The sequence below is a fragment of the Festucalex cinctus genome, chromosome 8 (genome assembly GCF_051991245.1).
Source record: "Festucalex cinctus isolate MCC-2025b chromosome 8, RoL_Fcin_1.0, whole genome shotgun sequence".
NCBI lineage: Eukaryota > Metazoa > Chordata > Actinopteri > Syngnathiformes > Syngnathidae > Festucalex > Festucalex cinctus.
In genome coordinates this window covers 21,211,412-21,237,394 of record NC_135418.1, presented here as the reverse complement: position 1 = coordinate 21,237,394, position 25,983 = coordinate 21,211,412, and the positions used below count along the sequence as shown (strand labels likewise).

Genomic DNA, 25,983 nt, shown 5'->3' with positions numbered 1-25,983 from the left:
TTGAAACGCTATAATTATGCAAGTTCCCTTTGGATGAAAAAAAATATTAAATTACTTAATTTAAAATTTAAAAAAGGAACAAGTATGAATTCAAACAACTCAAAAATTGGTATTAATCTTTTCTTTTTTAATGCTGATTTGATTTTGTAAATATATGTACTGCACAAAGGATGGATGCACAAAGCTCCGCCCCTTTAAAAGATAGGGGGCACAATATGAACCTGGAAAACCTTCCTCATTCTCTCATAGCATTAGTTTGCTTTATTGCTAATTAGAAAATAAAGTCACTATGCTTTTTTATCATCGCTTACGTTGCAATATATTTACACTTATATAAGTTACATTTTCTCACATTTGCTGAACTATCATACTGGCATTTTTGAAATGTTAAATGAAATATGAAAACATTCTTTAAAAAAAAAAAAAAAAAAAAGTGATAGTATTTTTTGGCCATAATATCACCCTACCTTAAAAGGATACTTTACTTATTTAGCCATTTTTGGCAGTCAAAAATTAATATTTCCCTATAATAAATGTGATATTTTCATTACTTTTCATGTACAATTAGTACCTTTATAAACACATTTTGCAACTTGCTGTCAACTGAAAATGACATCACAAGGCCTCAGGTAACCAATCACAGCTCAGCTTGTGAATGTCACATGACCAAACCTAGAAAACAGGTGAGCTGTGATTGGTTACCTGAGCCCTTTTGATGTCATTATCAGTCGACAGCATGTTGCAAAATGTGTTTTTTAAGGTACTTTGTATGTGAAAAATAATGAAAGTATCAAATGAATTACAGACAAAATATTAACTTTTTATTGCTATAATGGACTAAATAAGTGAAGTATCCCTTTAAATATAAAAACAAGTACTTGTAGCTACAGCTTGTCGGTACTTTGCATCAATCAATTTCACACAAACATCAAAATTCTCAAATACCAATTAATCGACTAATCAGTTATTATGACCCTCTCAAGTTGAAATATGTTAATTATACATTTACTGACGCACACGCCCATACACACAATAGACAAAGCACAATGTCCGCATGTGACATTAAATCAGTTGAGAGGCATTAAGGAGGCCCCAGAGTCGTTTTCAGGCATGCATATGATTTTTTTTTCACACATAAAGGAACTTTGTCGAGCATCAATGAAGAAAAGGGCTTTCATTCTGCTTTAACGTGATGGAAACTGTACGGCAAAAAATGCTCTGCCATCATGCGAGTGAATGAAACGAGAGGAATATGGACAAAATAAATATGCGCTCCCTTGCTGGGAGGAGATGTTATCCTCACGGTTCCCTTTAGTGTTGCAGTTGCTTGGTTACATGCCTCTGGAGGCTTCGGATCCACAGCGAGCTCGTCCTCCCTTCTCGTTTGACACTTGCTAAGTCGCTCGACTTGGCGTTCGGTCAAGGACAAGGGGGTGACTGACTTCTTCTGCTTGGAAATGCCCGACACGCGGCCAAGCCTGATGATTGCAATCGGCTCCGAAACAGAACAAAATGTCACCGTGCTGAAATTGACCACAAATGCGGATTGACGTGACGTGACGACACAATGTCATCAGCTAGACATCAAATAGACTATTTGCATCCGCTCTCCTGGCAGGAAGGTTATTTTTAGAAGCTAAACTGTTACTAGGAACGGTGCAGTATTTCACTACATGCGATGAATGATTCAAGCTTGCGCAGAGTGGGCATAATCACGCGAGGACACGGCCAAGCACTTCGCAGTTCCATGTCAGACACGGGAAAAAGTTCCCCTCGACATCGCACGCGTCAAGCTCTCAAATGGAAGTGAATGTGAAGCACACGCACAAGCATGAAGAGTTTGTCCAAAAGTATCTATTTATAATTTAATTAGTCGGCCAACCCTAATAATCAACATCCTGGTGTGTTTTGGGAATTTTTTGACGAAGCCTTTTCTGCATAAATGGGAGGCTAAAAAAAAAATGGGGTAACACTTATGTTGGGAGAAGCGGAAAACAATGTTAAATTGATCCTTCACTTATTTAGCCATTTTTGGCAGTCAAACATTAATATTTCGCCTATAATACATTTGATTCATTATTTTTCATGTACAATTAGTACCTTTAAAAACACATTTTGCATCTTGCTGTCAATGACATCACAAGGGCTCAGTAACCAATCACAGCTCACCTGTTTTCTAGGTTTGGTCATGTGACATTCACAAGCTGAGCTGTGATTGGTTACCTCAGCCCTTGTGATGTCATTTTCAGTCGACAGCAAGTTGCAAAGTGTGTTTTTTAAAGGTACTAATTGTACATGAAAAATAATGAAAGTAACAAATTAATTATAGACAAAATATTAACTTTGTATTGCTATAAATGGGCTAAATAAGTGAAGTACCCCTTTAACTAAGGATGGACCAATACTAAAGTACTACAGTATTCACTAAATATCGGTGTGAATACTGTCAGGACTCTAATTTGTACTCATAAAAATGCTCCGATATTATGACAGCAATACCACTTTACCTACGTGACATTTATAGTCCGGGCAGGTAGAGTTGGCACCATGTCAGTTATGTATAGATTCTTTAATTTCAGTTAAACACGGATGACACTCACTAAAGCCAACTGCAAATTGTGCTCGTCATAAAAAACGATGAGCCCCACTAATACACCACTAACAAGTTGAATAGGTGAAACTCTAGTCATGTTCAATAAAAAAATGTGGGTTTTGCGTTTTTAAACAAAGTTTCAAGAAAACACATTTTTATCACAATTTTCGAAATGGCATTTTCAACTCTGTACGAGTACTCAAACACACTTGTACTCATATGTGTCTCATATGCTAAAGGTAACTAAGTGCTCTACCAGTCAAAAGTTTGAAGACACATCTCCATTCAATAGTATGAGAAAATGTTTCAAAAGTGTATGTTTGCAGTAGCCACTTGTGATATTATGCACATCTTTAACATTAACCCTGCACTATTAATGTACTGCGCATAAAAGTTGGCTAAAAAAAAAACTTGAATATGTGTTTGATAACAATTATTTAAGATTGAATGCAAATGCTTTGCACTAAAATGCTAAATACAACAAAACTAGTACTTAGTAGAGGTGTGCAAAATTTCCGATTCTTAGATTATTCACGATTCGGCCGTGCAACAATCGAGAACGATTCACAAATGTCCAAATTCCGATTATATAAATATGCCAAGGGAAGCGAAACGAGCGAAAAGTACGCGGAACTGAAACGCAGTAGCGCGCGCGGTCTTCGGGACGCTTTTTGGGACGGACCGAGAGTACACATCCACAACTCACGCCTCGAGATTCAAAACAACAACAAGCATGGCTGAGCTGACCAACCCACCTCTTCGTGAGATCAGACCTGCTCCGAAAAGGCAAACAACTTCAGGCGGAAGTATCAGCTAGCTGGCTGCAGTGCGTCGGTTAGCGTTCGACAGGGCGCCGCGCAGTGATACGAACGAACGAACAGAAAAGTAGTGGCTGGCGGTAATGGCGTCTGACTGTATTCAGAAAAGAGTATTGTGGTGGAAATGTATCACGCTTTTGAAAACAAATAGTTTTTAGAAGAAAAACGCTTTATTTCCGAGACCCCAGCCAGCTTGCTGGACTATTTTCCTCTCGTCCAACGCCGAAGTCAGCGCTGATCGCACACACGGGAGGTGAGGATCAAATTGAGATTCATGTTAAAAAAGCCGAACGATCCCATTAATGTTTACACGTTCATGTTTACACAAGTTAAAAAGCAGAAAAGCACTTGAGTTTTTTTTTTTTTTTGTACCTCTGAGAAACTTTAATGTTTACATGTTCATCTTTACACAACTTAAAAAGCAGGAAAGCACTTTTTTTTAAGGCATTTGTATTTAAGTAGTAGTTCACATTGTCTTTCATTTATACCTCAGTGCACTTTTGAGTGGATAAAAATAATATATTTTTGCTCAATGCTATGTTTTATTCTGTTGAAGACTGAATATACTTAAAAGCTGTTGTTACAGAATGAGGACTTGAGTATTTTATTTACTGTTTTGAACTGTTAACTTGATACTGAAATAGTAGTTTATTTAGGCCTGAGAGGACTTTTGTACTATTTTTGTAACTAATGTACGAAACATTAAAAGCGCCAAAATACATTGTTTTTTTTCTGCTGCCTGGGGGGAAATCAATAATCGTTTTATAATCGAATCGTCGCCTCTGAATCGTAATCGCAATCGAATCGTGAGGTGCCCCAAGATTCCCACCTCTAGTACTTAGTGATTCTTTTCTTGCTCTCAAGAGTGATCCTCCATACCACTAGGGGTGCTATAGTGCCACAATCACTTCACTAGACCAACAATGGGGTATATGCCACGGAAGAGGCGGGACTGTTTTTGGACATCAGTTTGTTTCCGGTTCGTTTTGGGGCGTGTGGGCTGCATCAAAAATACTTGTGCTTCCGACTTTGTGCCCCTGGACTGGAAACAAACTGTTGTGCAAAATCACGTCCCGCCTCTTCTGTGGCATATACCCCATACTACCACAACAACTAAAAACAAAATTAAAACAAGTCACACTTTAAAAATGTCTATCGTAGAGAGGGAATGGTAAACAGTTTGTTGGTAAAGTTCGGCATTTATCAAGAACGATTATTATTAAATTCTACTTTCTTAGCATTTGCTTTGCAAATTTCATTTGGGATTGGTATTTAATTACAATTGTTGCAAATATTTTCCTGAACATTTAGATTGTTTCCGAGGTGGTGGTAAGTTCTAAATGTAGCTCCAAGAATATGTGTTTTAATGACACCCTCCTGTCACTGTGTTGGCATAAAACACACAAAAAAAACAAGGAAATGCAAAACACATTAAGAATTTGTATATATTTTTTATTCTTGCTTGAGTTTTGCAGTTGACTCTCCAAGTTTTGTGTGATCATGTAGGCATATTACAAGAAAACCATATTCTCTGGTCGATTGCTCTATTTATGAATATTACAGCTGAGCTTCCATAGCATACCAGATCCTGTATTTAAACACAAGCAGTCTCCCGTGCTTAAAAACACAATTCATGTACCGCAAACATGCTCCGATGCACTCACATGTCGTCGCTACATGTGTGGACTTCTGCTGTAAACGGAAGCGAGCGGGCCGTGTTGCCTTGAAGGCAGGCCTGCTTGTGCAAAAAAATCCCATATTGAGGAGTCATTGTCGTGGAAGCAGCCTGCTCCGGTTAGCCCGCCACAGCTAGTGCCGCCTCTCCGGGGCTGCGTCTGCAGTTAGCCATGCGTGGCTAGTCACATGTGCCCTAACCCAGACTGACACGTTGACATCATTTGGTTCGAATCAAGGCCGTGAGCGTCTGAATGCACTCATGGCCGCGTTTACGCTTTTTTGGGGGCCTACGTGTGCACGAGTTCACGTGTCGTTCCCTCGATCCGAATGTTTCAAATGCTGTCTGTGCAACCGCAGGACAGGAAAATCCACATTGCGCTGTGCTGACATTCCGAGCAGGTTTCACTTTAAATGGTATGACACCACAACGCAGCGTCTGAAGCTTCACACGCTGGCAACAAAGACGTCGTTTCGCTGTCGTAATGCAGGACTGACATTTCAAGGCAGTGTCACCCTGGCCATTTTTTTTATTTTATTATGATGAATAAACAGTTAGCGCCACAGGCTGTGGCCACTTACGCTCCATGGAATACAGACTGTACTTAGAGATCTATAACATACAAATTTGTGTGAACAGTACACAATCCTGTTACTATAGTATACAACATACAACAATGCTATGTTTTCATAATTTCTCAACTCACTTTTTTGTTATTGAAAGAAAAAACTATGCAGTAATTGTACCCCAGAAAAAACAACAGTGGCTAGTGTAGATGCTAATGTACAGTCACTGCTCAGTCAGACTGTCTAAAACTTTATTTTTTAACACTTAAAATGCCATTATGTTACAGTAATTGAATCCAAACCAAGACTATGTAGTAGTTTCACCTTAGAAAGAAAACATTGATGGTTACTAGCGCTCATGCCACTGTTCAGAACTGTTTTTTTTTTTAAATCATTTTAGAACACTCTAAAATCGTCACGTCAAGAAAATATAAAAAAGTGCAAAAATGTATATTTTAAAGGTATTCAAAGCCAGACTATGTAGTAATATCGCATCACAAAACTACTAAAATTAATTTGGCTAGCACTAGCATAGATGCTAACGTAACTGACCAGAACTGTCTCATGCTTTTTAAAGAAGACATTAAAATGGTTACGTAATGTTTATTAGATTAACTAACAACTTTGTTTAAATGGCATTCAAAGCAAAACTATGTGTGCAGTACAATAATTTCACTTTCACCAATTTAAACTATGGCTAAATTATAGATAGATAGATAGATAGATAGATAGATAGATGGATGGATGGATGGATGGATGGATGGATGGATGGATGGATGGATGGATGGATGGATGGATGGATGGATGGATGGATGGATGGATGGATGGATGGATAGATAGATAGATAGATAGATAGATAGATAGATAGATAGATAGATAGATAGATTTCAAAACTGAAAGCTCAAAACTTAAGAATAGCCATCTATGTTTTATTGTGTCAAGTGAAGCGCACTACTACCATACGTTACCATTGGTTGCCTACACTTTAATGTTTTGTAAATAAATGCAGTACTATTATCACGTTAATGAAACTTGTTCACATAATAGGAGTTCAGAAGGAAATAATAATCATTTCTGTATGCTTATTTACTGTGATCTCTGTTGTCATAAATAATTAGATGTGGGAATATTTTCGGTGTAGTTTACAGAAACTGTCGTAAAGAATTTCAGAACATTTGATGACTAACCTTTTTTTCCATTTCATGAATGAATATTAGGTCATTGATGAAATATTTGGCAATATTCATACATTCAAGTCCAAGCATGTACAGTTCTAGTGTGATACAAACGTGCGTGTGCGCGCGCGTGCATGTTAATTGCGCTGCTGCAATGCCAGTAAGTCAGCATTACTGCAGCCAAGTGTCAGTGTCAAATGAGCCCACTCGCCGCTTCAAACTGATCTAATCCCAGTTCCAAAATGAGCTTAACATGTCATCTTAGAAGCTTCTCGTGAAATGGAGACGTGATAAAAAGCTGTGGCGGATTTTCTCGTGGTCACTGAGGCCGAAGAGCGAATAATCGACCAATATGAGAGCCAATGAGAACATGTAAAAGCATGAGGCGTTTGTTTGATAACCGACTTTGATAACAAACTTTTCCTCTATCAGGAAGACTCACATTGTTGTTTTTGAAAGCGTCTGGCATGCATTGCCAGTAAAAAATGGCTGAGTAAGCCCAAGCTAATTTTCCTTGTGTTTAAAAGCTATAAAAATGATTAACTTACCATAGAGACTTTCACTTTGGGAAACTTCTGGGATGACAGCAATTTAAATAACACCTCAGAGCGCCTCATATGACTCATGTAATAGTGAGTAAGAAGTATCAAACTCCACATTGATGTCCACCCTGTCATTATGGGGCAACTACCCCTTTAAGAAACCCTCTGATGTTTTGACCAATATTTTGTCTTTCTTCATCGGAAGCTAAAACAGTAGCCTGATGACGAAGGGGTTTGGGGTTTTTTTTTTGGTGCAAAACAAGAAAATGTTTAAACATAAAACAATATTAAGACAAATAAATTTATTTGAAACACTATAAATATCCAAGTTTCTTTTCAACCAAACAAGATTGATTAAATTAGTTATTTTAAAATAAAAAAATGTGCAAATATATACATTTAAACAGATCAAAATTAGTATTAATAATCTTTTATTTTTGTTTACGATTATGCCAATTTTGTAATTGTGGCGAGTAATAATTGAAGTTGTAATTTAATTTTTGATTCATTGCACAGCCCTAAGGCTTAAAATGTCCACTCTGTCACTGTGAAATATCAGTTATGAAAACCTTTTAGAAATCTGAAATCTATTTGTTAAACAGAACACAACCAGTTTGTTAATGCAGTCAGGTTGCTGAGTGAATGTCCACACATTAGCAAAAAAATAAAAAATGAAAAATCATCCACCCTGTCATTGTAAGCAAACTCACACATTTTGTTGTTTGCATGTACATAGTCTCTCCTGGAGTAGACTATTCACTGTAATGCCTCTGTCAACAAGAAATAGTTTCTTTAAACTCATCAATTTGTTGACCAACCACACACACACACACACACACACACACACACACACACACACAAACAACAATAAGAGAGAGAGAGAGAAAAAAAATATTGGCTAATGTACTGCTGCGAAAGGACATAGGGAGGACGATGCACCATCTGATGCACACAAACTGCTCCAAGTTCACTGCTGTATGCACACATCCTGCACAGGGTTAGCTCCTCTCCTTCTTAGCCACAAATTTAGCCTCAGAAAGGAAAATCCTTTCATGGTTTATAATTGATGCAGACGCCATCCATTATTGATGGACTTTCTCAACTGTTTGCTAGGTGACCTTCTCCAGCTGCTTTATCAACACGATCATTTTTGTTTTACTGTGCATTATTATTAGTATTGTGTGTGATATCTGAAATGCACAGCGGATTTCAGAAAAGATTTTCCCAAGAGGAGAATTAGACCAATTTTTCCTAGTTGGGTGTGTGGCTTAAAAGCTGCAGTGTAAAAGTCATCTGCAGTAGCCTGACAATGCAGCCTGCTTACAGTCATGCAGTCTTCATGACTAGGAACCGGTTTGGTCAAGTTTGAACGAAAGTATAAGGTACTGTCAAATCGATCAAGGGAAGGGGGATATACTACATTTTCAGTGAGATGCATTTAAGAGCCTATGCAGCCAGACCCACCCCTCGGCGTTGCATGCGCGCGCGCACACGCACACGTACTCATTAGGCTTGTTGTAAAGTTGCACAATTATCACAGATGAGCAGCACCAGCACCGACCTTTCACTTGGCTCTCATATTCGGCTATGATCTCTTTGTCCTTCTTCACTTTGGCCTGCGTTGACATGGTTGGAAGGAGGCTGGCTGGCCCAACAGTCGAGGCGGGAAGAGACTGCGCCTTTACTCCGTCTGCACTCGCTCAGTCTCCGCGGGGGCGATCACAACAGGCCCGACATAATAACCCGACGAATGTGGCTCAAGTTCGGATGGGCGACAAGAAGCAGCGGCCTCCGCCGAGGTTCGTTTCTGTTGTGCTGCGTTAGTGCTCTGCGACGGGGCTGCGTTCAAGGAGCCGTCGAGCTGGAAGTGCACACGCGAGCCAGACCACTCCTCCCGGCAAGGACTCCACAAGAACTCCACAAAGACCAGGCACGTTTGACTCGCATTTCACAAGAGAGGGAGTGAGGGGGAAAAAAAAGAAGAATGTCAACGGAAAGACGGTAATGACGCTCTCTCTCTCTCTCTCTCTCTCTCTCTCTCTCTCTCTCTCTCTCTCTCTCTCTCTCTCTCTCTCTCTCTCTCCATCGAGTAGTTCACGCTGCTGTGGAGAGAGAGAGAGAAAAAAAGGCTGAATCGATTTGTAATCTATCTATCTATCTATCTATCTATCTATCTATCTATCTATCTATCTATCTATCTATCATTTCGCCACATTTTGTCATAGTTTAAATTGTATTTTGAGGTGAGAGTGAAGTTATTGTACTGCACACATAGTTTTGCTTTGAATGCCATTTAAACAAAGTTGTTAGTTAATCTAATAAACATTATGTAACCATTTTAATGTCTTCTTTAAAAAAGCATGAGACAGTTCTGGTCAGTTACGTTAGCATCTATGCTAGTGCTAGCCAGTTTAATTTGAGTTGTTTTGTGATGTGATGTTACTACAGTCTTGCTTTGAATACCTTTCAAATATACATTTTACAAATATTCATCATACATTCCAAAATTATTCCAATCACGTTAGATTAATCAAGGACTAGTTCATGAGAGTGTTTATATGTATCTTGCGATTGGCTGGCGACCAGTCCAGGGTGCACCCCACCTCTCTCACCCAAGTCAGTTCAGATTGGCTTCAGCTCACCCACAACCCTAATACAATTCTTTACAGTCAAAAGAAGTTTACCAATGTTATTTCTAAAATGTAAGAAAGAAAAAAACTTTAAAGATGCAGGTGTAATGAGCAGGTGATGTGGATGCATGTCATTTTTAATGGTCACACAAATGTAAAGTGACCAAAATGGCTTTGACAGGTAAAAAGTAAAAACAACACAACACTCTGCTTGAACTTTGTAGACGACATTGGCTCCACTGGAATCTTATTCAAAACATACCTTTCTGTGTATTGTTCAGGTGATTGTGCTCCCTAAATTCTGTCTAATTGATTCTGATACAAGAAACAGCTGTAAACTAGATTACATTGAACTGCTGTTCAATAATAATAATAATAATAATAATAATAATAATAATAATAATAATCGAGTAACTAATTTATATACACAGTAATAACTTGTAGTTTTTTCAAAGTAATATGGTGTGATATATATTTTTTACAGCAGTTAACTGAGATTTTAGCTGACTTTTTTTTTTGCCAGGTATATACTGTAAATTCTAAAGTCAATTCTTTACTGTGTAACAGCAAATGCCTTCTATACAGATTTATCCACTTGTGATGTCCATCCATCCGCCTGATTTTTATTGTTCATGTCCTATTTATAACATGGCTGTTGGAAAGGTAAGTTGAGTTTTAAAAAAAGTTATCAGTCAGTATTAGAGAGACTACTTCAGTTTTGTTGTCATGAAGTCCAATTTGTACTTGAGTCATTTTTTTTTCTTTATATCAATCTGGCCCACTGTTGACATTTATTATGGCAATTTGATGCACTCAATTTTTTTTTAATGTTCTATTATCTTTAATATTAAGGACAGGTGGGTGGACCACTGGTCGATTGGGTCATGAATATCGACTAATATCTGCCGTTGCTCGGGGCCCCCCTAGTAGCACTCAACAGTTAGTCAGGGGCTGCCTGCGGGTGATTTCCGACATGTCCGGCACTGTCTAACGCTGTGCCATTGTTTTGTTGTTAAGGGCCAATGTCAGCTGCCTCTTAGGGCCCCCTACGGCATGGGGCCCGAGGCAATTGTCTGGGTTGCCTGCCCTGTTGCAGCGTCTCTTAGTTTCTGCGCATCATCCTCATATCCTGCCATTTTGATTGCAGCAATCTCCCATACGAGTGCCTCCCGTTATCCACAGAATCAAATAAAAATTTGTCATTATAGTCTTTCTCATAAAAAAAAAAAAAAGGAAAAAAAAAACTTACAATTTGTCTCTCTGATGTGCCTCAACATGGAGGACAGTGTATCATTCCTTGGTTTGTTGCTTTTTTTGTTTTGCACTCTAAAGAAACAGTGAGGAACATTTTGATTGCTAACTTGGTGGAATGTTTTGATAAAAATCTATCTACTGTATTCTCTTTCATATTTCTCCTCATTTGAGTTGAGTTTGAGTTTGGTTTATTAAAAGGACAGTGTGCAGTAACATTAAAAAGATGGCTGCACCAGATTTAGCAAAATGCTAATTTCCATCTGTAGTCCTCATAAAATAAAATTACATAACAGTTAAAAACTACAGACAAACACCATACGAAGCAGTTGTGGGGGAGCTGCAAATTATCAATTTTTTTCAATAACTGTGTCCGGAGGGAAAACATTTGTGTTCAAATTGAATTTTTAAAATGGACAAAGAGTCCAGGTCATTTGTATAGCAGTTAAAAATAAATAAATTAATTAAAAATATGTACAGTAGTATGTAAATTATGTAAAATAATTATTTATTAATCATTAAGCCATTGTCATTTTTAATGTATTGATAGCAAATTTACCAATCATGAATCAACCCATTATTAATAGAATCAATAATAAAGACATTAAAAAATAATTTTAAAAAATGATTATCTCAATTTTAATTAACCAAATTTGAGAGGGGAAAAAAAAAACACTTAAAGGCCGCTGTTCTAGCATTTACGTTTACCTTTCCTGATCTAAATTTCACTGTAGTAAAAGCCATGTTGACAGGTAAAAACAATTTTTAAGTACATCTTTTTAAAAGTGCGTTACTACCCTCTGCTGGTGCAGTAGTCAAAGCAACTACTATTGTGTGTCCAAAATGTAACTGCAGTTTATTTAAATGGTAAATGGACTGCTTTTTATACAGCGCTTTAACTACACCAAAAAAACAAAACAAAACAAAAACTACTTTACCTGCAGCATTCTATAAACATGATGCATCACGGTTGTATTTAAATACGCATTTCAAAATAGTCTTACTCATTCTCATTACTTAGTGTCACATGCGGCACAAGTATAAACAAAACAACCTCCCCTGGATACACTTTTACGTGAGTTAAGATTGCCCGAGGTTCCATTTCATGTGTCATTCTTAGGTGTATCTGCTCATCTTTACTGTGAAACCCTAAATATAGTCCGTTTCGCCACGTGAAGTTTCACGTCAAAGAAGTCGAATGACGCCAGCCTGGAAGTATGTACATATGCAAGTTCCAACATCAACCATTCCGGATATGTAATATGAGTCCGTGATGATGATGTCACTGCACTGCAAAAATAAAAAAGGAAAAAAGGTTGAACATACAAGAATATCAAGTAATGAAATGAGGATTAGATTACACAATTTAAGCAAAATTATTTGAAGGAGAATTTGATCTGTCACAAGTAAACAAAGCTAGCTAAATTCCACAAGTAGGCCCTAAAATGACAATATTACATAAAAGCTTTATTTTTATTTTTAATTTTTTCTTAAATACCGCTTCCACTATGTTGTCTTAGTGGAGTATGTCAGTGCGCTGCAGTGTTGCTACATTGTGTAACACATGTCAGTGTCAGCGGCCACACCTTTCCACGCCTCCTAACAAGAAACCCATCTTGGGAGCGCATATAAAGTCAGTTACCTCTGGCTATGGAGTGCATTATCCCTGAAGAAGGACAAAGTATCACTTTACAGACATGCTATGGGTGCTATTTCCACTGCTTATATGTCTACTCATACTAATTCTCCTCTATTACCCTCGCACTAGGTAAGTCCTTCATTGTTTATAGTATGTGCATATACGTTTGGATTTAGGTACTTCTTGAACAGCTTAATATCATGTTGCAGGATCAGCCTAATTGTATCCTTTTAACTTTGTTTGATAGCACAGCAGACCGATAAGGCATTGAAAATGAGTCGGCGTTTGTGGGAAAATATATGAACAATCTGTCTTATCGTGCCGTCTTTTTTCTGTCTTTCTCTCCGCTTGACACAGGCGGGAAAATGAGCAGCCTTTGGACAAAGGTGTCATCCCATGGTTGGGACACGCATTCGCATTCCAAAAGGATGTCGCACAGTTTTTGTCTCGGATGAAAGAGAAACACGGGGATGTGTTTACCGTAAGTACAACTGTGGTTGAAATGTCCTTTCATCCTTCAGAGGGTTACAGGCTTGCAAAACAGGAACAGGAAAACAAAGCATCTAGCAATGTAAGATTTGATGAAGACAGCTAGAGCCTGCACTATATGTTAGTCGCCTACATGTATACTTTTACAATTCTGAAAATTAGGAACGTACTGATACCCGGCCTTATGTCAATGTATTAGTACTCGCGATGGTATCGTCAATTTTCTCCTGGCCATTTACAATCAAAACTACAAATTAGAAGAAGATAAAATACATATTGCGATATTTAGGTCTTTCTTTAACATAATCTGCCAGTGTTACCTTGGGAGGAAATTTTAGGTATCAAAAGTACGAGTGATATCGAAACTTAAAGGGATACTTGACTCATTGAGCCATTTTCAGCAGTAAAAAGTTAATATTTTGTCTATAATTAATGTGGTAACTTCATTTTTTTCATGTACAATTAGTACCTTTAAAAAGTATTTTTTGTACTTGCTGTTGACTGATGATGACATCACCTGTGGCTGAGGAAATCGGTAACGACCAATCATGGCTCTGTTTATTGCCAGAAAACAGGCGAGAGTACTTTTTCAGCACAGGTGATTTCATCATCAGTTGACAACAAGTAGAAAAATTTGTTTTTAAAGGTATTAATTGTACATGTAAAAAAAAAAAGCTATCAATTGTCAATGAAAAATAATGAAGTTATAAAATCAATTCTGGACAAAAATATTAACTTTTCACTGCCGAAAATTGTTCAATGAGTCAAGTATCCCTTCAAGTATCGATCTGAAAAAAAGTGGTATCAAACATCCCAAAACTAAAACCCATAAAGCAACTCGAAATATCCCCACAAAATTTTGCCAACAAGAACAATAAGTAGAGTAGTAGAAAGTCAAATAACTGATCAGTCATACAACATTGCTGATGTATATGTGAATAAAAATAGATAATAATAAAATATTTAAAGGGAAGTCACCCCCCCCCCAATTTTTTTTTTTTTGGGCAATAATGTGTTCTATGCAGCCCCACTAGTCTAAATACGGTATTTTGGTTAATATTACATTAATGTAATATGAGTCAAGCAGCAAAATCCAGCAGTTTTAATCAGTATCTATATAACTTGCTGTTGACTTAAGATGACATCACAGCTGCTCAGGTCTCAGGTAACAACCAATCACAGCTCAGGTTGAGAAAACAGGTGAGCTGTGATTGGTTGCTGCCTGAACCTGAGCAACTATGACATCATATTCAGTCAACAGCAAGTGACAAAATGGCTGCCCCCCGAGATGGATAAAAATGGCTGGATTTTGCTTCATAACTCATATCCCAAAAATCTAATATTAAAATCAGAATGTCATGTTTAGACTAGTGAGGTCACATATTGCCAAGAAATATTTAAGGTTGACTTCCCCTTTAAGTATTCACAAATGACAAAGAATTGTATTAAGAAGTGTGACCTAATTTGAATATTTTAAATTCCTTGATAGCTTCATAAAACACCTGCACTAAAATAATTACAATTATACATTACTATAGTGCTGTATTCCTAAAATGACCATAGACTTTGATCCTGGATATGTTGAGACAGAATGCAGCAACTCTTAAACAAATAGACACACCCAAGTAACACAAATCAAAGAACAATGAAAATATGCTCATTGCATAACTGTCGGTTTCTAGTTGAGCTCATTCTTATTCTCAGGGAAGCAGAACACAGTCACATATGAAACTGACGTGAGTCAATGCATATTAATGTGTTTACAGGTGTGCGTCGCGGGTCATTACGTGACTGTGCTGTTGGACCCGCACTCCTTCGACGAGGTCCTGAACGACAACGTCAACTTGGACTTCAGCCGCAGCAGACAGCAGCTCATAAAGAGAGTTTTCGGTCTGCAGCTGCCCGGCGTGGAGCGTGCGGCGGAGAGGATGTTTATGGAAACGTAATCAGTGATTCACTCAATGGTAATCGGAGTGTTGCGAGCGTGCGGGTCTCACGTAACGTTTGATGTTTGTTTGGCCTGTAGACATTTTCGAGGTGTCTGTCTGTCGGAGATGAATGGTTCAATGAGCGCTCACCTTAAGGAGCTGCTTTTATGTGAGCTGTCCGGCCAATCGGAGTGGAGACAAGAGGGACTCTTCAGTTTGTGTTACAGCCTCCTCTTCAGGTGAGCTCGCCTCTGGAGAAAGACAAGACAGACTTTCACACTATTATATTTAATAGTTTAGCATCACATACTGTGTAAATTGTTGCCCATTCGACATCCATTGCAGCCTGCGGATTTCCACATTTGCGTCCCTTCTCAAGGTTTCTTATTTGTTTTAGTTTTCCCTTGCCCTCTTGTGGTTCGATCAGAGGATGTCGTGGGCATGTGAAGCACTTTGAGACTCGTTTGTGATTAAGGGCTATATAAATAAACTTTGACTTGACACACAAACAGAAATACAGCCCACAATCCCATCCGACATTGTTCAGCTTCTAAATTTGGACCCAAACGACAGTTGGCCTCGCCATTGTTTATTTTTTTTTAAATACTTGACATTAGAGTGACCTGACTTTTTCGTGCTTCGAGTTGTTGGCCCGTCAGTTTGGCAAATAGCATCACCTTAAGAATGTCTGCTTAGCCTAATGCTAACAATGAAAAACACCATAGATGCACTAACAAATAGCATCTGGACAATATTGTGCACATACCTGCAAAGAGATATAAATATGTGCAAAAAATAAAAAATAAGCACAAATATGTTATTGCGCAAATATACATCAACACATATAAGACAAACAATAACATTATATTCTATATCCTCTGCAAAAACACAAAAAAACAACACACACTTAAGCTTACTAAGTCACTTACAGTAGCTGAGAAACTTTTCTTCATTGGTGTCTGTATGACTGTATTATACTGACCCCTGTTGGCAAAATCCCACCAGAAGGCGCGGCAATAGCTCAAACACTTTAACTGGAATGCTTTTTAATAAAAAAATTTTGTCATTTGTGAATACTTAAAGGGGAAGTCAACCTTAAATATTTCTTGACAATATGTGACCGAACTAGTCTAAACATAACATTCTGATTTATATTACATTTGCCGAATACGAGTTATGCAGCAAAATCCAGCCATTTTTATTCATCTCAGGGGGCGGCCATTTTGCCACTTGCTGTCGACTGAAGATGACATCACAGTTGCTCAGGGCTCAGGCAACGACCAATCACAGCTCACTTGTTTTCTGAAGCTGAGCTGTGCTTGGTTGTTGCCTGAGACCTGCGCAACTGTGATGTCATTTTCACGCGACAGCAAGTGGCAAAATGGCCGCCTTCTGATATTGATTAAAAAAACTGCAGGATTTTGCTGCTTAACTCAAATTCCACTAACACAATATTAACCAGAATACCGTGTTTAAACTAGTGGGGCTGCATTATTGTCAAAACATGTTGGGAGGGTTGATTTCCTCTTCACTCACACACTCAGGCTAGAGCTGTCGTAACGAGTGCCTAGACTGACGAAGCCTTCTCTGATGAGAGCCGAAACTTCTTTCATGATGATGATGATAATAATAATAATAATAATAATAATAATAATAATAATAATAATAATAATAATAATAATAATTTACTCAAGTTGTTCTTGTTGTTGTGCACAGAGCCGGCTACCTCACCATGTTTGACAGCACGCAGGACGTTGCTGCAGTCTACAGAGAATACCGCAAGTTTGACCATCTTCTTTCCAAACTGGCCCGCTCCTCACTCAAAGGAGGTGAGCATCGCAATCACCCGTGACTATTACCTCGGTATCGGTGGGTTGATGTCCAATGTGCGTGGCAGGGGAGGGACGGACGGCCCGCTCGTCAAGGGAGCGACTGTGGGAACTGCTGTCTCCGAACGACGGGCACGGCGGCGAGGCCGAGTGGAGGTCCTGGCAGAGGAGCTACCAGCGATTCCTGCAGGAGGAAGGAGTGGATGCTGAGATGCAGAAGAGAGCGCTTTTGCTGCAGTTGTGGACAACACAGGTGAGTGGGTGTGTCTGTTTTTTAAACCGGAGTACCATACAGCGGATATAAAAAGTCTACACACCCCTGTTTCATTGCTAAGTCTTTGTGACCAGGACAAATTATAGCAATTTTTTCCCCCAACATATTTTTGAGAAGGGAAATAAAATAAGCAACTAAATTAATATGGTTGCAAAAGTGTGCACACCCTCTTAACTCATTTGCTCCCAAAAACATATAAATACGTTCTATTTTAAATATTACCATGCTCCCAAAGACGTATTTATATGGTTTTGTTTTGTTTTTATGCTAGATCATATAGAAGGCTTTGATGCAGCCTCTGAGCTGAAGAGAATGCTTGAAGCAATGCTAGTTATTACAAAAACGGACAGCACATAGCAGCAGAGTATAAGAGATCAGCCAGGGCCATGTTGCAACAAGCTCTTTTTCTCAGTCTTTTCACCAGGAATGTGAATATTGATGAAACTTAGCTCTCTTCTAATGCTAATTACTGCAAAATGGAAACAGATAGAACTATACTTCTTCTTCCCTGGTGAAAGAAGATTTAATCTTTCTTTTGGTAGGTTCCATGTTTTGATAGCAATAGGACACAATATTCTGTGGGCCTAGCAAAAATCAGTCCAAATCCAATAAAACAGCAAAAAATGTGCTGGGAGTGAACGAGTTAAAAGTGAAGATGCGGTTGTGTACAGAGTGAACAAATCACATTCAAACCATGTTAAATAGGAGTCAGCACACAATAGACACCTTTGAAAGTGACTTTGATGACTCCAAATGTTTCAGTTGTACTAGTAGGCTTTTCCTCACATTTTTAGAAATTTGTAATGGACTAATGAAACCAACCAAGGTCAAACTTTTTGGCCATAATACCAAAATCACCAAAATAACAATATTTATGATAGTATAAGAACACAATGTATCCCATGTGATGTTTTGGGGGATTTTCTTTTGCTTGCTCCACCTCATAGGGCAATTACTAAATCACAGTTTCATTAAACAAACAAAAATAAAAATACAGCCAATTGCAAGCAATTACAGTTTAATTGCTGTACTGTTGTGCACGTATAATCTGGTTCCAAGGCGGTTAAACATGCCAGCTCCATTGCTGGGAATCCACTGCAAAAGGATCTGAGGCTTAAAGAGCTTACATGACATCGAGGCAAGTTAATCTGCCTGTAGATTAGTTTTCATCAGTCTGCTAATATCTGTGATTTTCTTTCACAACATCCATCTTGGACGGTTTATCCTGTTCAGGGTCAGTGGGAAGTTTGGAGCTGACTCTGGGCTTGCCAGTCAATCGCAGGGCTAATAATACAACAAAATAAACTTGCATCATATGCTGGAACATCTAACAAGTCGCCACGCCCATACTGTCTGTGAGAATTCGCTGTCGTTTAGCGAACAAAGAAAAAGAAAGGCCGGGCGCAGAAGATTCCTTGACGGCAGTTAGTGTAAGAACCTGCCTGGACCTGTAGATCAGACATACAGTACATACAGCAATAGGCCTACTGTATTTTTTTTTTTTTTTAATGACGGCATGGTGACACACCCCGTCTTCTTTTGAGTGCACCTGCACACAGAAGTGCTTGTTGACATCTAAGGTTATCTAAATTGTAACCAGTGATTTAAAAATGTGAACTATTTTACATTAGCATGCTAATCATATTTCTAGAGTGTTAGCCCAGTTGAATTTTAAAACATAACTATAAGCACTAGTAGCACACAGTTGTCAACTAGTGCACAATCTAGCCCCACTAGTAACATGTAGTTGCTACTAGTGAGGAAAAAGCAAACTATACACAAACCTTATAGTACAAGTACATGCTAACGTGATACAAAACAGGGAACTATTTGACAATAGCATGCTAACCACACTAGTGAAACATTAGATATTTATAAGTAGAACTTTAGAATGTCACTATTAGCACTACTAGCACTCAGTTGTCAACTCCGGCAGAGTTTTCTTCACTAGTAACTAATAGTCATCCTAATAATGAAGAAAAAGAGCATACTATGTGCCTGATGATAATAAAACAACTACATGGTACTAGTGAGGCAAAACGTTGCACTGTTAGATGTTTAAGTGTAATTATTGAGACAAAACTGTGAACTAGTTGACATTAGCATGCTGGATGTTAACTTTTAGAATTTTAGAATGTCACGTTTAGTACTACACATTTTCAATGAAGCTTGACAAAAGGATATGGAATGCTGAAATTCCTCATCGTGTGAGGAGACTTCCTTTACTGCTTTATATGACCAGTAGGTGGCGATAGTAAACTTCAATTGCACTCTCGTCTGCCGCTGCAGAACATAGTCGCACCCCTCATTAAAACCCCACTGGAACAATGAGTTGTGCAATGTGAGGAAAGACCCTCAGTAAGTCACCTGCTGACTGCGGGAGCTCTCGCGTGCTCTGCAGATTAGCAGGAAAAGACCATTAGTCAGTCCTCCTGCTTGTTTGTTTGTGCTCCATCATCCCTGCTGGGATTCCCGGCGCACACGGTCTGGCGTGGAAAGTGGAGCAATCCCTGCAGAGAGTAGACAGGGATTAACAGCGAGGCGACAAAGGTGTTGTAAAATGTGTCACATGCGAGCAAAAGCGGAGGTGCACACATGGGGCTTGGAAAAAAAAAGAAAAGAAAACTACTAGGTGACGTCAGCTCTCCACTTGCATACAATCAATTCGAGTGACTGAAACAAATAAGCACCGACGTGGATTTAACTGCGGCTTTCGTCTTTTGAGGGCAAGCGACCGCACACGCACGCAAACCTGACAGGGACTCACAATCACTGGCAAACACGTTTTATTCCGAAAATGGTAAATTATTTAGGAACACGAGTTTTCATCATCATCATGAATATTTCAGTGAGAACACAGGCAGTCTAGGTCAGTGCTTCAGAAAAAGGATTACCCCCCCCCAAAAAAATGTTAACCAAAAGACGTGAACAGTTTAACGGTTTCATATTTATAAAACTGACTTGCAATTCCGTGGACAAAAGGCTCCAAAATGTCCAGAAAAACGAGCCAAGGACCATTTTGAGGATTTGTGGGGACCACCAGAGGTCCATGGACCGCACTTTGAGAAACACTGTATTTACAATTGGTCAAAACAGGACCTCATGATGGGCTGATCGCACTGTGGTATTTTATATTCAATACAGACTAGCACTGCTGACTCCTTGTCCTTTTATTGCCATATGGGGCAGTGGAGGCTGTGCCCCTAGTTGCCACAGAAACAGCAATGTGAGCACCAACTGACTTAAGGAGTGAGAATCAGTTAAGATTTTGCAGTAGGGGCAAGTCAAGCAGTGCCCCACCATAAATAAAATTCTAAAATTATTTGCCATTGAGAAAGTAATGATCTTTATAATGGTGTTTTTGGAGTAATCGATATCTGCCTGTTTGTTTGTTTGTTTGTTTTGTTGTTGTTTTTTAACCCTATAAAGCTTGAACCATGAAATATATAAGCTAAAATTCTGATCCTTTGTAAATAGAATATTTATTGGTCCTTTTGAGCATTTTTTTTTAAATCAACTTCCACATATGACTTTTGATTTGTGTCATATTTGATACATCCGGTCAAAATTCTTGACATTCATACATTTAGAACTGTTAAAAAATAATAACAGACATATCAATCATATTAGTATTTCCAAAAATCAGAAAGAGCATCTTGTGCCATTAATAAGTATAGGTGACTCTCCTTTCTCAATCTTGCAAGGTCGCTGGAAAAGCCATCAGCTGGGTGATTACTGCCCTCTAATGGATTATCCATGCAATGCATGTGTCAGATCATATATGGAATAAATATTATGCTCATGAAATAGAGGGCTCAAAATGTCTTGTATTTAATATGACATGTTTGGTGTTATAGGCCTAGCGACAATACAGCAAGAATCTGAGATTTTTGATTTGCATGCATCTCCCTATGTGCTTGCTAAAATGTTATTTCAAGTTTTAGATGCAGACTAATTGTCATTAGTGCAGTTTAGCACAAAAGAAACGCACACCAGGCAATAAAAGAAAGTAGCCTACCTCAGTATTTCTTTTTTTTTTTTTTTTACATTAAAAACACAAGTGCTCAGGAGAACAGATGTGAAGGTCGTGTCCTTTATGCAGAAGTGATTGCCGTAATAGCTCCAGGCCAGCAATGGCATTCAGCTCCCCATCAAAAAAATAATAAAAATGCAAAATTATATAAAATCCAACAGGTCACTCGCTGCCACATTCACCCTCCCACACCTGAATTCCTCTTGTGGCTCTGCTGGCGTGATCAGATGGTCATTACCAGAGGGACAAAGTGGTACGGCTTGTGCCCATTTGGCCTGGCTGTCAGTGCTCAGATGAGCGCAGGTAAAAAAGAACAGTTCCCTTAACCCGGAGCTATTACTGTCTGACAGGATCAGGTGTCTCTCCTTGGGAGGTGGACGGCAGTATAAGGTCAGTCTCACCAGACACTTTATTAGGTACACCTGTTTGTGCCGTATGCCGTATTCGGTACAAGGATAATTATGCTCCACTTCTGTGTTGTGTACCTAATCAAGTGTCCGTAATAATAACAACAGCCAAGCTCGGCTTAAAATCTAAAATAAATAAATAAATAATATAGTAAAATAAATACAATGTAAATAAAAATGAAAAAAACTCAAATGTAATCCAAAAAAAAAATCTGCAATTCCCATTTGAAGTATCAAAACCAAACATATTTGTTTCATCCAGTGTAATGCTGGCCCAGCAGCCTTTTGGCTCCTTGGCTTCCTGCTCACTCACCCCGAGGCCATGAAGGCGGTCCAGTCAGAGATGAGAGGCCTCCCTCTGGACAACCCCAGCAGGGCCCGAGTGACACCGAGTACACCCGTGTTAGGTACGTACCAACAAGACTCGGCTATACGGCCATTTTGTTTGTTTGTAAACACATAATACGAGTCAGCTAACGCTCCATCCGTCTTACAGACAGCGTTCTGAAAGAGACCCTGCGACTCACGGCCGCTGCGATGATCAGCAGGGATGTGGTGAAAGACAAGGTTGTGCACAAGGCCGACGGGCAAGCGTACCGCCTCAGACGGGGGGACAAAGTGTGTCTCTTTCCCTTTCTCAGCCCACAAATGGACCCGCAGATACACCAGGAACCACAGGTACTATGTGCTAAGATGGCAGTGCGTGCTTTAAGAATGCTAATGTCATGTGTCAACACATTTAGATAATAAAGAACTATATATGGTAGCTCAAGTGGGTGTAAATAACCCATGCCAATAACTACAATATATAGCATATACGTCAAATCAAAATGTGCAGATTCAAGTCAACGTGGCAAGTGCACATGCTACCCAAGCTAATATTTAGCCAGCTAATCAGCTAGACTGTGTATCAATGCCTCACTATTGACCTTTCATATTCTCCAAGCGACAAATGAAAGGAAGTTGGACGCCGGAGCTGAGGGACGAACTAGCTTAGCGTTAGCTAGGACAAAGTTAGTACAATGCAGCAGGGAGGAATTTAATTATAATAGGAAGAGAGAAAAAAAAATATTGTGGGTTCTACCATTGGCCGATGACCTTATTTTAAACTAAAAAGGAAAATATTCCTGTGGGTTGGTATGTTCGAATAAGAGAGGTATATATGGCTTTGTAAACATATGATGATAATCAAGCACTACATGTATATAATTGCAATCCAATTTACCATTTAATATTTTGATAAAACTGGAGTTTTCACTTATTGGATTATGACTTTTTTTTTATTTATTTTAAATAACTCAAGCCCCTATTCAAACTATTAACACAAATACCAAAATGGGGATTTTGAGTCCAAGCTTTAGTGTACTCTATAACACAATTGTGTAAAAATAATCAGTGTCAGTGAAATTGTTGCACTTTAAGAACCTTGTAAATACATTTTATGGTAAGAAAATTTCTGTTGATGATCTAATATTTATGCTTTATATATTTTTAATCTGTACTGCTACCATTACAACAACAACTACTACTACTCCTACTCCTAATAATAATAATAATAACATCCATCCAACCATCATTTACCGCTTATCCGAGGTCAGGTCACGATAATAATAATAATAACAACAACAACAACAACAACAACAACAACAACAACGAAGTAATAATAATAATAATCATAATAATAAAACGTGTTTCCTTTGTGACAGATTTTCAAGTACGACCGCTTCCTAAATGAAGACCTGACAGCCAGGGATGATTTCTACAAGGACGGCAGAAGGCTGAAGTACTTCACCATGCCCTGGGGCGCGGGGAGCAACGCTTGCGTGGGGAAAGGCTTTGCAGTGGCAACTATTAAACAGTGAGTAGTTTAAGATGCGTATCGCTCTCTCATGTACGTACATACAGTACAGCGCATTAGGCCGGGAGATGATGTCAAGTAACCATCAAAGCCTGTCATGCAGTTTTATCCGACTTAACAGATCATAATCGTTTGCTGAGAATCACTTCAATCCGGTTTATATACTGTACTGTAATAATTCCTTCTATTTTGTAATTAAGAGAATGCGGGCAGGGGGCAATGAAGCTTCAAAGGTTGAAGATAGCCGGAGCTGTTATGTATCAGGCATTAAGTTCGAGTCACATGATATATATTCATGAAGCACATTGAACACCAAAGAGTATCTGTGTTTGAATTGTGCTCTCATTTGCATCCAGATTTGTGCTCTTGATGCTGACCCATCTGGACCTGGAAGTTTGTGACCCAGAGGCTCAAGTGCCGCCCGTCAATCCGAACCGCTACGGTTTCGGGATGCTCCAGCCAGAAGGAGATCTACAAATCCGTTACAGACTAAAGAGAACTTAATTTTAGCCATGGGTATTTTATTTATATGTGTATATTTATTTACTTCACAATTATTTTTGTATATAACGGATGTTATGTTTTGTGTTGTGACATGGTTTTGTTACACGACATGCTTGACATATTCAATAATTTACTCAAAAAGTTTTTATTAAAAAAAAGTGAGTCATACTGGATGAGTTTCTTGTCTCTTACCCAACATCTTCATATTTATTTTTCAACAAATTAGATTTAGTTATATTTTTTCTTTAAGTAATTAATGTAGCTTTGTAAAATTCACATGAACTTGATGCAATAACGCCACATTGCTTTCAATTTTAGCACACTGTGTTCAATCAAGTGCATTGCATTTGTGATTTTGAGTACACCTGACCTTCTTCATTATTAAAATAAAAATCTACATAAATCATTTTCCCCAATGTGAAAATGTTGCACTTGTTTGTATTCAGTAATTGCACATCCACTACAGTGGGTGGCAGTGCTACTCAATATTTTTTAAGACAAAAAAAAAAGGGAAAAAGGTCAATATTTGGTGCGGCCCAAACTCTCCACCATGACTATAAATACTTCATTGTCTTTAAATTAGTTTTAAGTACAGCTCTGCAGATAAACTAGTACATTGTGCACACACTCTGACATTGAGAGCATCACTGCCACCTACTGTAGTGGATGTGCAATTACACTTTATTCCAGCTTGGGCATGTTCCCTGTGTTCAGAGCAAAATTGGTACACCCAACTTTAGGTCAAAATCGAAGCGATCTGGATACATTAATATGTTTGATAATGAGCATTTTTGGTGACTATGAAGAATTTTCTTCACATTTAAAAAAATGTTCCGTTCCCACTGAAGCCCTAGTTACCGATGTTTTGAACGCCACTGGGTAAGAAACAGTTTAAAACGAATATGATAAAACCAACATAGTCTTGACAGGTTATGAAGAAATGTATCAAAATTCATCTTTGCAACCGCAATAAACATCTCTTGAAGTGTCTGAACGTTACCTGTCATTTTCCCTCCCAAGGCTGTTGACAAGACGAACTTGTGGTGCGTTCAGGTGTCAGGGCGAGGCTCGGAAAGAGTTAACTCTGATGTGTTGTGGATAGAGACCGGCTGGCTGGTGAAGACCTCCTCCATCTCCTCCTCCTCCTCCCCTTCCTCATCCTCCTGCTGCTGCTGCGGCGCACTGGGAGCACTTGGTCCGATTCCGAATGACCACCACGTCGCTTTACTTGTTGATCTCGGGGCCGCGTTGCACGCTGCGGGACGAGGAATGCGGCGCGGTGACGCGTGTGACATGTCGGAGGCTGAGGAGGGCGGGAACGGATGGCAGCACAGCCCGGATCGAGTAGACCAGTGACGGCGGCTTCTTTTATTTTTCTGCTACATCTCCATCTCTGCTGGAGGCCAACGACAACAACTCAGCACGGTACTTGACGCGATTATTGCATTATTACCAATTAAGCTTATCATCGTTTCATCACGCTGCATGAAATGTATAGCTGGGCTCGGCTATGCGCCAAATGGAGCACAAACGCATCTGGATCCACATCGTGAAACATCATGGGTGGATATTGTAATTGTAATATGTTTTAGCTTTTATCGAAACACAACAAGCGGGAGGGGGGGGGGGGCGGGGGGGTGTATCATTGTCGTCGTCCTCGCGTGTGCGCACTTGATGAAGCCTCACACTGTCATACGTGTGAGAATGAGACTCAAGTGTTTGAAAGTTTGTGTGACAGTGACGGACGATCACATTTGCAGGCCGGGAGCACT

At 38.9% G+C, this 25,983-nt stretch overlaps 3 protein-coding genes and 1 long non-coding RNA gene across 7 annotated transcripts in view; 2 read left to right on the top strand and 2 right to left on the bottom strand.

Annotated features, from left to right (window-relative positions):
* LOC144024460 (SLIT-ROBO Rho GTPase-activating protein 3-like) overlaps positions 1–13,113 on the bottom strand; it is a 39,891-nt gene extending 26,778 nt beyond the window's left edge. Inside the window, exon 1 of one of the 3 annotated variants that reach the window (XR_013284773.1) lies at positions 8,931–13,113. Coding sequence is in view for 2 of the 3 variants with exons in the window: in XM_077530772.1 (XP_077386898.1) it covers positions 8,931–8,997 (67 nt within the window). In the remaining variant the exon portion in view is untranslated. The remainder of the gene's footprint in view (positions 1–8,930) is intronic. The other 2 variants (XM_077530772.1, XM_077530773.1) reach the window with 2 other exon arrangements.
* Positions 8,851–24,379, top strand: ptgis (prostaglandin I2 (prostacyclin) synthase). 2 transcript variants are annotated; one of them, XM_077530776.1, is made up of 10 exons: positions 8,851–9,370; positions 13,247–13,370; positions 15,145–15,320; positions 15,405–15,545; positions 17,023–17,135; positions 17,204–17,388; positions 22,112–22,256; positions 22,346–22,527; positions 23,556–23,707; positions 24,064–24,379. In XM_077530776.1, the coding sequence occupies exons 1-10, from the start codon at positions 9,354–9,356 to the stop codon at positions 24,209–24,211; spliced, it is 1,383 nt and encodes a 460-aa protein (XP_077386902.1). In that variant the 5' UTR covers positions 8,851–9,353; the 3' UTR covers positions 24,212–24,379. The 2 variants fall into 2 exon arrangements, with proteins under 2 accessions (XP_077386902.1, XP_077386901.1); XM_077530775.1 differs by lacking the exon at positions 8,851–9,370 and adding an exon at positions 9,408–13,018.
* LOC144024463 (uncharacterized) lies at positions 14,695–25,613 on the bottom strand. The gene is made up of 4 exons (XR_013284774.1): positions 25,212–25,613; positions 19,777–19,919; positions 17,166–17,319; positions 14,695–15,557 (listed from the first exon to the last, which is right to left on the bottom strand). It is a non-coding gene; the product is annotated as an uncharacterized LOC144024463 (long non-coding RNA).
* Positions 25,311–25,983, top strand: part of kcnb1 (potassium voltage-gated channel, Shab-related subfamily, member 1) — a 35,973-nt gene continuing 35,300 nt past the window's right edge. The window contains exon 1 of the mRNA XM_077530774.1: positions 25,311–25,636. The gene's annotated coding sequence lies outside the window, so the exon portion shown is untranslated. The remainder of the gene's footprint in view (positions 25,637–25,983) is intronic.

Bases quoted from the DNA above. Each gene is read 5' to 3' on its own strand.
- ptgis (XM_077530775.1), top strand. From the start codon at position 12,948: ATGCTATGGGTGCTATTTCCACTGCTTATATGTCTACTCATACTAATT. The intron at 13,019-13,246 runs GTAAGTCCTTCA...CGCTTGACACAG, and splicing joins CTCTATTACCCTCGCACTAG to GCGGGAAAATGAGCAGCCTT. The intron at 22,528-23,555 runs GTACTATGTGCT...CCTTTGTGACAG, and splicing joins AGATACACCAGGAACCACAG to ATTTTCAAGTACGACCGCTT.